Consider the following 11087-nt stretch of genomic DNA (forward strand, 5'->3'; position numbering starts at 1 on the left):
GCCACCTACAGATGCGGGAGCCCTTTCCAGAAGTAACTGGGAACACAGCATTTCTCAGCAACAATGCTATGTGGGTAAGAGCACAGCCCTTCAGGGTCAACTGGCACAATCGTATGATCCAAGTGCTAAAAGCCTGCTCGTTTTACTACACTGACCCTTCAGAATTGAAACCAGCAGGATACAATAAATGGGAAATTACTGCTTTTTAAGCAACAGCAGCTGAAAGTGCTTTTACCTGACTAGCAGGCTGAGGCCTTCGGCTCCAGTGATGCTGCAGCTCCTAAGAGCTGGAAGCTTGGGCTAGATTTTTTTAATGCAATTATAAATCAAATTGAATGAGTTGGTGCCACTTATTTCCCATACCAAATTCCCAAATGGACTCTTCCAAACAAAGAAGAAAACAAACAATAATTCAGCTCAGTTTGTCTAAAATGTGGCTGCCCACTGCGTGCTGCGGAAGTCTTCCAGCGGCTGGAACGGCTGCTTCACTGCCGCTGCCGGAAGCACGTTTCAATCTGTTCGTCTCAAAACAGGCAACGTATGGTTTTGCTCCTCAGCTAGTTTTAAGGTCTCATCTTCTGGTTACCAAAGAAAATTGCGTTTACCTCTATTACTGTATTTTTCTCAGCAGTGAGAAAACCCTCCAGAGTGGGGCATGCTCCATCCGCAAGCGCTCCCGGGGGACCAACCACCACCCAGTAAAGCCTGTCTCAAACAGCCGTGCCTTCTGCTGTCACGCATACCTCCCGAAGACACAGCACCCAAAAGGGAACAGGAAAAACAACCGCTTCTCTTGAGGTTTTCTTTATGGCTTCCTGCACCGGGAAGTATTTTGATCCTGATCGTAATGTGCTTAATTCAAACTCAAGAGGCAGCCCAGATGCTTAAAAATAAACTGGTGCCGAAGAGCGTTGCTGCATTAGCATGTTTTGCATAATTCATTTCATCGTGCTGTGGAGAGCTCTTCAGTTCCCGCTCCGTGCAAGGTCACGATGGCAGCGCAGGCACGTGCTCCTCCACGGCTTCCTCCAGGCAGAGCTGGGCATCAGCCTTCCCTGCCCGACCAAACGAAGCCGAGGAGGAGGTCTGCAAGCAAGGCACGGGGCAACTACAGGGATGCTGCTGTGACTTCCAGGCCGGTTTCACTGTCTCCTGGAAGATCACCCTTGAAAACTACAAGCAGGACAAAGACCTTACCAGTTTTTAAACAATTTTAAATTTGCCATTTCTGTTATCTAAGAACACTCTATTTAGGAGTACTCTGTTCGCATCTTGATTTAAAAGGAGCTCAAAAAGAGTCAAGTTGATGACGCCCTTTCACGTGAAGCGTCACATTTGGTCAGGCACAAGTCAGCTCACCGACATCTGCCAGACACATCCCCTCGCACGCCGGAGCACATCAGTGAGCCGTGGTGTGAACGGCACTAAATTCTACCGAGGGATGCCACTGACTCCTGACAACAGCTTGCACAGCGGAATCTGCAGCAAAGCCGAAGAGGTTGATTTAACTCCCTTACTCTTGCTACAAGTCAGCATTGAGCATCAGTGTTGACGCGGGACCATCTCATCCGGACATAAGCAGCGATGGTGCCAACGGCGCACAAACCTGCCCCGTGAGCCCCTGCCACCTCCCGCTCACACCCGCTCAAGAAGCCGCTGCTCAAAAGCAAGTGTCACACATTGCAGAAAGACCAGTAGTTGGGTCAGCAAAGAAAAGCAAAAGCAAAACAGAAATCAATCACAGGGATTTTCCACTTCTTAAAATGAAGAGTGGGCTGTATTCATTCCCACTTCTCTGTTACCGAGTTGGAAGAAGAACAGCAACAACACTGAAAAACAGGCAGAAATGCTGAAAGCTCAAGACTAAAAATGTATTTGGGGGAAAAGGCAAGAACTGGCACTAGGCTTGCCTTTTAGTAAAACCCCAATGACCAAACAAAAGATCAGAAAGTGAATGTCAAACCTTGGTTTCACTTTAGGATGCATTCCAAGCTACAAATAATGAGGAAAAAACCCAGCTACTCCTGTAGGATCTTTCACTCCCTTAGCTAAGAACTGACAGACCAAGACGACAGTTTTAAACCACCTTTTCCAACAGACTAGGGAATAAAATGTCTTTTATTCAGCAGGTGCAGGCCTCAAAACGAGAGCAGAAGACTGCCCAGACCCTGCTAAAAACAGAGGTGGTGTTGATCCGAGAGGAAGCACCAGACCGGTCCCTTTGGCAACTGCAAGGAACACCCAGCACCCAAACCCCAGCAGGGAAAAAGACTCCCCTCGTTCTCTTAAGTAGCCATACAAGCAAAGGACACGGGTTGATAGTTAGCATGCGTACCTTCAGACAGCCGCTTTATTTCAAAAAGGATTTGGACTCTTTAAAAAGCGGCCTGAATAATTTACAATCTTTGCCGAGTGATGCAAAAATACAATTAACAAGTACCTCCATGTACTTTTGAACAAACACATGGGGGAAATCAAACATTTTTGTTTGGTTTGTGTTTCTGTTGGGTTTTTCTGTTCGGGGTAGGGGGAAAGCTTCTGTAGGCTTTAATACCTTTTCACGCAGCATGAAAAGCTGAAGTGATTTTTTTTTTTTTTTTAAAATGAAAGACTAATGGCAGACTCCAGTGGCTCTAAGTCATTCAATTGTCAATCGAAAATGATTCAATGCCTACTGTTTTATTTAAGATCATCTTGTAAAGTCTGAATTTCATTTTGTGCCTCTCTCGAATTCCTTCCCTAGCATCACCCACTATATACAGCACTGCAGAAGAGACCATTTAACACCTCGGGGCCAAGTTTTGCACAACCTTGCTTGCGAAGACAAAATAAAAAAACTTAAAAAACCCCCCACCTTTATCTTGCACGCAAGGGTAAGGAAGTTGATAGAGATGCTTGATAAAGCTTCAACGCACCAGAGGAAAGATGATGGTGCAGGATAAGTGTAAAGGCAGGGGGTCTGCTAGCTCTCGGCGGGAGGAATTCAGCACCCACTGGAGCAATTGCCCCGCGAGCCCAAGGGTGGCTGCACACAAGCCATTCCAGACGCGGGCACAGCCAGGGTAAGGACCTTACCCCACCCTGAGCTAACCCCACCAGCGCTGTGCAGAGGCCTGTCCCCTCCCCAGAAGAACCATGGGACTTCGGCCACCACACACAGTGGCTGCGGGGTGCTCCCCAGAGCCCTGCACAGCATGGGAGCCGCAGGTGGGAAGCAGGCTCTGTACTGCAAAAACGCCCTATGCACACCTAAAGGGAAAAAAAAAAGTAACGATCCTACCAAGTTCACAGATGCGCATGTTTCTCACTCCGTTTTGTTTTCCGCCTTATGAAGTTGATTGACCTGTTGTTATTCACCTTAGACAAAAGCACAGCGCAATTTGCAAAGAAATATGACACGATGATGGGTTTATACAGCACGTGGCACAAAAAGGATTAGAAAACCTCTTTGGCATCGTTACCATAACTGGGTTTGCAGATTCAGGCTTTCACACCCGAGATGCCCCTGCTGAGCACCCCCAGAAGCAGCCCCCTCCCAGGAGAGCCCAGGCCCTTTGGGGAGAGGGAGAGGCCAGGCGCGGGTTCAGCCCCGCTGCGTGGGCTTCAAACAGCAATCCCTTTCACCTGAGTTTTTTTTTCACAAAAAATCCTACTACTTTTTCTCGGGCTATTTGGAGCTTATGAACAAGTGACACACGCAGTTTGACAGAATGGGTTCATGCCTCCATCATTATAGCCCAATAAATCAAGAAGATTATTTTGTATGGAAAAATGGTACACAGAAAAACATATGCAGCTACATCAGCTTAGCCATTTTTTAAGTCTTCCAGTTTTCCAGGATCTGAAATTAATTTTAGGAATGCGACCAACTTGCTAGTAGCTGAATACCCACCACAGTATCCTTGTATTCCAGACACTCAAAAAAAAAAAAATATAGTTTTACAAAAATACCCTCCTGTGATGTCTAGGTGGAAAAACTTACAAACACTGTCTACTGATTTACAAGGCAGCTTGACAGATGTGTCACCACCAAGCACCACTTCACTCTGTGAATTTAACCCCTCAGAAATACACATATTTAACAACGTGATTTATTAGATTGTTTCTTCAAGCAAAAGTTGTCATTGCTCCAATCATTTAAAAGAGACCTTGAGGAAAGAGTGCAGTGGCAGAAGCCTGTCAGAGATGAGGCCTGAAGAAGAAAACACAACAGGTCTTTTCAAAATCTGAATTTTGGAAATCTCCTCTTCCTGAAGGTGGTTCCTAAATCTAAATTAGCGTCTCTCAACTTCCATAGTATTGCTTTCAAATTCCACAAAAACAATACAAATTACACCTGATATGAGAGTACAGGATCTCAACTGAAATTCGTCCCACAAGAGTTCTGTTAAATTTAGGAATCGCAACAAGGAATCCAGTGCCCCACCAAGCCCACCGAAGCGGGGGAACCAACACTACCTCGCAGATACCTCCTGCAGCCATGTCATGCTCTTTAATGATTTGCAGACTCTAAACCATATACATTATAAAACAATGCTTAATATATTCGATAGAGGATTAGGAAGAGGAAGGGAAAACAGCTGGGAAACGTTATAAAGTTTTCACACTGAGCTTTCAAATTCTTTAGCAATAGACACTAGAACTCCCTTGACTGGTATGGAGACGGATGCTCAGACAAAATCCACTGTGAAGAAGGACATACTAGCAGAACGAAGAAGTTCCTACCGACAAAGCCTCGCCTGCATCCAACAGAAGCAGAGCTGATGCCTTGCCTTCAGGTAGGCACCATCACGTTAAACTGAGGATGGAGCACAGCAGGGCCGGGAGCGGGAAGGCAGAAATACCTCCTGCCTCCACGCTCCCCTCGGCCTTCAGACGTTTCCCTCTGTCCTATCGGACTGAGCACAGAAGACTCCTTTGTAAAATGAAACACCACTCGGTGGGGGTAAGAGGATATTTCCCGTTAACCTCACCGCGGATTTGTAATCCGGCAGTCAAATTATGTCAATCACAGCTCATTAGGCAACAATTTACCCTGCCAACTCCGTCCTGGCTGCTTCCTCCAAACCACGTGTCATTTGCAAGCGTGCAACCCCGTTACCGGTTCGGAGAAAGACCACCCTGCTGCAGAAGCTGGAAGCCTGGGTTTTACCCCCGCATCTCCAAGCTCGTGACTCGCTGCGTCGGATGGCGGTGCCGTGATGTCTACGGACATGTTCAGCGCACTTGGTTTGCAATGGCGCTCGCACACACTGAACAATGGCTTCCTATGCAATAAACTAGGGTTGGTTACCAGAATTCATGATTTATGCACACTTGCCCCATGTGTCTGTATGACAAAGCCAGGAAAAAAATCCAACACAGCTGAGGAGGAAAAGCGAGCATGTTGGGGAGGGGACAACAGCGGGATGTTCCTGCAGACATGCACCCGAGGGGCTGTGCCAGTGCTGGCAAGCTCAAAGTCAGTGCTAGAGCTGGGAGCTGGCTCTCGGTTTGTCCGGAATCCCTCATGGGCAAATTGGGAACTTGGTGGCAGTAACACACCACCACTTCCCTGGACTTTACACTCTTGCATAAACTTGAAACTAAGGGAATTATTTCACGTGTCCTCCCAAAAGGGAAGACTTCACATCAGTTTGAGGGTATGGAAAAAACAACACACAGAAACCTGGATCTCTCCCGGGTTATCCTCTACAGTTTTCTCTTCGAAGAACATCTCATCAAATATGACGTCTTCGTGAAACACACGGGCAGATGAGTGCCCTCACTAGCAGAGATGAGTACAAATCTCAGTGCAATAAAGAAGCCAGGGAAGCATGTTTACTATACCAGTCCCAAAACCAGTACTAGCAGGTGACACAAACTCACAGAGAAAATCCTCTTGTGTTATTTACCCTCGGGACCAAGTGACACGATGCCTCCAGCATCGCTGTCCTTCACCTCGGTCGGGCACTGTCACACACCTGCTCAGCGCATCCTCGGTGCCAATGGCACCGTTACAGACTGGAGGAGCGTATTAGAACGGTTAGATTCAAGAGCTTCACCGAAAGAGCGTGACCTGGAGCACTTCCCATCACCTCCTGCAATTCATGCACCTCAAAGAGCAAGGCTAACCAAGGAGGCAGCAAGGTGACTATGTATGTTTGAAGTGGACAAACTACTTCTACCAGAGACCTTCCTCAGGAGTGAGGCTGCTAACAACCCAGCAACCGCAAGCTAGCACACACATGCATCACCTCCAGGCGCACCGCTGCTCATCCATCTCCTTGCTGAAGAGACCACAGAGCTCCTGGAGAAGATCAGGAAAGTATGTTCAAAGTGGGAAAAAATAAAGAACAGTCAATGTCACAGCACTTGCTGTGAAACTGTGACCAACCTGCACTCTCCTCACAGACATGCACATGTTTTAGAGGGCTATGGCTCACGGTGCTAGTTTTGCACAAGGAGAGAAGAATAAAACTTCAAAATGCTTCTTTGAGGCTGTGCTGGAGGAACCTTTCCCGCACGGCTCCGCTCTTTACATACAGAAATGGAGACGAACCGCTCAGCGTGATGACTGTATACCTGCAACTGAACCGAGCTGCATGTTCATCAACATCAGAAACAGTCCAGGAAATGTCATTAGCCGTACAAAAATTGCTATTGTCAGGAAAGCCCTTCGGGACCTCAACAGGGCTCTCCGACTGCGCACGCAAAGCTTGTGCCAGGCTAATTTCTTAAGACAGCATGTAAAGAAGGTGAGATTTAGTCCTATAACCTTCAGCATCTCCTTCTTCGTACTCTCATCTCCTGACTAATCCTCCCTCCCTACAGAAAATATTCCTCATCTTTCCCTCCCCCCCCTCGCCATTCCTTTCTCATTAATCCCTGCTGTTCTACTGCCTACCCCGTCCTGGGGTTTGACCGGTGGCACAGTCATCTTCCCCTCAGAGCCACAGAGAAAACAAAATAATAACAGCTTAGGAGTTTATTCTTTCATAAACTGGTCAGATATTTCCTGGAAACTGCAACAAACACCAGCCATCCCCGGCTGGCTTCAAGAACAGGCTGAAGGCGACTTTTGGCTGTTCCAGCAGTGGTGTTTCAGCCCCATCTTGCAGCTCCTCCTGATGGGAGCAGACCATCCAACACCCCATTTGTACAGACGTGTCTGCACGGCCTGCCGCTCCCTCCAGCAAAGCTACAGCAGTCGTCCTCTGACCCTTAATTTAAGCCCATCTTCTAAAAACAGATGCCATTTACTCCTTTCAAGTACCTCAAGAAATCACAGGCGTGGCCCTGTTATCTCCCATATTTACGTTATACGTATCTAACATACTCTGCTTTCCCAAATGATGCCTCTGCCTTTTACTGATCTAATCAATCGGTCCTAACTCAAAACCACCGATTTTCTCCCACAGACCATGCACACAAATTAAGCCAGGCACCCTTTTGGTAGGTTAAGATGAATCGAGACTTGATTCTGAGCAGTGCGCTGCTTGTGGGGGCATCTCCCATCTGTAAAACAACCACGGCTTTCCCCGACAAGAGCAATACGAGATCAGGCTTTTTCCACTGTGCCTAATAATCGTAACATCTCACTCGCCATTTGGCTCATCAGTGGGGGTTCCTGACTGAATAGGCTTATTCTTTTCTTAGACATGATAATCTAATTGGGTCTAACCAGAAATAATCCCCAACACACACCAGTTTGTGAATCCTCGCTCAGCACCAGAAGTATTTCAAATACCAGGGGGGTTGCTCTAGTATCTGATATGGGAATTATTCTCACAACAGCTCGCCTCGCTGGGCTTCACGTGGCGTTACGGGGAACGCAGGGCAACGCACGCACATGGGCTGTATTCGTCCTCCTCCCCTAGCTTCTGTTTTTCACGTAAACGTTGCTCAAAAGGAGGACGTGGAAGAATAGACGGGTCGTAATAATCTACTCGCACTACTTAGCTACCTGAAAGAAAACGGGACGTTTGCCCAGAACACTCCCATGCAGCACCAAGGGAAGCACTGCCCTTCCTTGGGAAGTTCTCCTGGGAAGGTGATCTCAAACACCCAGTCCGTCGTGCGACTCAGGTGAGGGGAAAAGAGCGCAATAAAAACCCGAGCCCGACGGAAACGCCGGCAGCCCAGAACCCGCCCCGGCTGAACCGCACACGCGTGCCGGGGACGCGGGGACGGCGGGACCGGGGTGTCCCGGGGGCCCCCCGCCCCGCAGCCGGCCGAAGGGCGCGGGCCCCTTCCCAGCCCGCGCTCCGGGACGCCGCCAGGCCGAGGCGCGGCCGCACCGAGGCTCCCCGCGGCCGCCGGCTCCCGCACCGGCCGGCCCGGTCGCGCCCGCCGCCAGCCGGGGCCGGCACCGCCAGCGAGCCGCCGCGGGCTCTCCTCTCCCGGCCGTTCCTCACAGGTTCGCCCGCGAGGAGGGGCAGACCCCGGCGCGGGGGAAGCGCCTCGGCTCGGGGGAAGGCGGCTCTTCGGGGGCTCCCGAGACAAAGAGCCGCAGCCGGCACACACGCCTTGCCCCCGCTCCGCTCCGCTCCCCTCCCGCCCTCCCCCGCCGCAGCCCCGTCCCGCCGCCTCCGGCCGGGCCGCGAGGTGCGGGCGGCGCCGCCCCGCCGAGCCCACCTGTGCCGCCGGCCCCCGGCGGGGCTGAGGGGCGAGCGCGGCGGGGCAGCTCCCGCCTCGGTCTCCAACTTTTCCCCGATCCCCAGCCGCGCACCAGCCGCCCCCCGCGCACGCCCCCGGGCCAGGCGCGGGGCCCCGCAACTCCTCCGCGGCCCCTCCGCGGAGGCCCGCGGCCGGCCGGCGGGACGCGGCGCCCCCGCCCCGGCGGCCCGACCCGCTCCCCACAGACAATGGGGCCGGCACTCACCAGGACGACGGCGAAGCGCTCCTCCAGCTCGCCGGGCTCGGGCATGGGCAGTTTGAGGGGCACGCTGTGCGCCCTGAACTCCGTCTGCTGCGAGTCCACGCTCCCCGCGTTGCCCATGGCGGCGGCGGCGGCCCCTCCGCGCTCCCTCCGCGCTCCGCGCCGCCGAGCCAGGCGGGCTCCGCGCCCCGCGGTCGCCCTCTAGCACCGACGGCGGAACGCCGCGCCGCCGCCCGTCATGGCTCGCCGCCCTCGCCCTCCCCCCGGGGCGGGCTCGCTACGGCTCCAGCTCCGGCTCGGGCTCGGGCTGCGGCTGCGGCTCGGCGGCGGCTCCCCCGCATGCCGCCCCGCGGCCGGCGCGGCCCGCACAAAGCCCCGCTCCGCCCCCGGCCCGGGGCGCGCTGGGACTCGTAGTCCCGCCGCCGTCCGGGGGCTGGGCCGGCGGGGGCAGGGGCCGCCCGCGGTCCCGCCGGGGGCGGGCGGGGGGCTCGGGCGCCCCCTCGGCGTCCATTTTACCTCACGGGCCCGGGCCGGCCCCTGCGGCCTTCCCCGGGCAGACCGCCGCCGGCGACCCCGGGCGGGAGCCGGGGGGTCCGCGTGTGGCGGGGCGGGGGGGCCCGCGGTGAGTGGCTCCAGACGCCTGAAGCGGTGCCAGTAGCTGGGCTGACAGGCGCTGCCTCCGCGGCTCGGGGGCCTGGTGGCTTCGAATGGCGGGGAAGCTTTCCGCCGCGCCAGGGGCTGTCAAGGAGTGGCGGCCCCGCTTGCCGCCCCCTCGGCCCACGTCTTGGTTTACTGAAATCGGAACAACAGGGCGATAAATCTCCGCAGGTTCAGGGGGATGCCACCCAAACAAATCCGTAATCAAGACAACGCCGCTTTGGCATAACCGGGAGCATCGTCCTTCTCCCAAGCGTGTCAAAGCCGCCTGCTCTTCAGGTGTTACTTTCCCTTTTTTTTTTATCATTCACAGAATGACAGGATCACTAAGGTTGGAAAAGACCTGTCAGACCATCAAGTCCAACCACCACCCCAACCCCACCATGCCCACTAAACCATGTCCCGCAGTGCCACGTCCACACCTTCCTTGAACACCTCCAGTGACGGTGACTCCACCACCTCCCTGGGCAGCCTCTTCCAGTGTCTCCCTGCAAGTTCTCTCCAACAGAGTGTTTAAGCATTGCGGCGGTCAAGCCCAGACCACGTTAACGCTTTAAGCCGGGCCGCTGTGCAGGGTGTGTTAGAAACACCACCCCCAGCGGCACGGTACCTCGGTACTTCCCTCCGGTTCAAAGAAAATTCCGGAGATCCGCCGGAGATGGCGTTGACCCATTTGGTGACTGTGCTGTATTGCACTTGCATCTGCTCTGTTCTCCAGTCCAAGCCCTAATTCCCTTCCTTCCACCCCCCGCCAATCCATACCCCGCTGTCTTATATTAACATTCAATTATCCCTCCAGGGAAGAACGATTTTCACTCAGCTTCCACCTTCATGACGACACTGCTACTGCCGTTTCTCCTCCTGGTCATCGCTGCCTTCAGCCCGTCCTCGCTTTGGCGTCCCCGTGGAGGGGTGTGCGCATGCACCGCTTTGGTGCTCAGCATTGGGCCAGCCTCAAAATTATGGGTAAAATTACAAACGTCATTAAAGGCTTTCAGTGACTGTCTGTGAAGTTCTGACTTTTACTGCCAGCTAGTTCAGGAAATTCAGTAAGTCTCACGAATCAAGCTACACGATGATTTACAAGTGGACCCCGAGTGATGCTGAAGGTGTGGATCCCCGCTCCATGGGCGCCAGGGAGGGTCTTACCCCAGGGACAGGTCAAAATTTCACCCAACCACTTTGTTAAAAGCCTAAAATTGTTGCAATATCCTTAAAAACCAAAGTTTTAAAACCCTAGACAGTTCTTGGGAGTTAATAACAATGTTATTGCCGATGCGAAGGAAATAGTAATAGATACTTTCCCTGACGTCTTTTATCTAAGCCTATCACAATTCTTTGCAAGATTAATTAGTTAATTAAGCTTCACAAGACTGCTGTGAGATAAGGGAGCATCAGACTATCAGAGATAACAGATGAGGGTCAGGGTACAGGGCACTGAAGACAGTCTCTAGCCAAGGATCCCTCACTCTCCCAGCCGCGGATTGCCAGCTGTGCCGAGCGCTCGCCACTCCCCGGGCTGGTGTTGCGGAGCAGGACCTCACCGACACCCCGACGGGTCCCAGCGGCC

General features: G+C 52.7%; 1 protein-coding gene across 1 annotated transcript in view; it reads right to left on the bottom strand.

Moving 5' to 3' along the window:
• The window catches only part of FMNL2 (formin like 2), a 152120-nt gene extending 143140 nt beyond the window's left edge, over nucleotides 1-8980 (bottom strand). Inside the window, exon 1 of the mRNA XM_059820186.1 lies at nucleotides 8864-8980. Coding sequence (XP_059676169.1) covers nucleotides 8864-8980 — 117 coding nt within the window. The remainder of the gene's footprint in view (nucleotides 1-8863) is intronic.
• Between the last annotated feature and the right edge of the window lie 2107 nt (nucleotides 8981-11087).

Source organism: Gavia stellata, chromosome 8 (genome assembly GCF_030936135.1).
Source record: "Gavia stellata isolate bGavSte3 chromosome 8, bGavSte3.hap2, whole genome shotgun sequence".
Taxonomy (NCBI): Eukaryota; Metazoa; Chordata; class Aves; order Gaviiformes; family Gaviidae; genus Gavia; species Gavia stellata.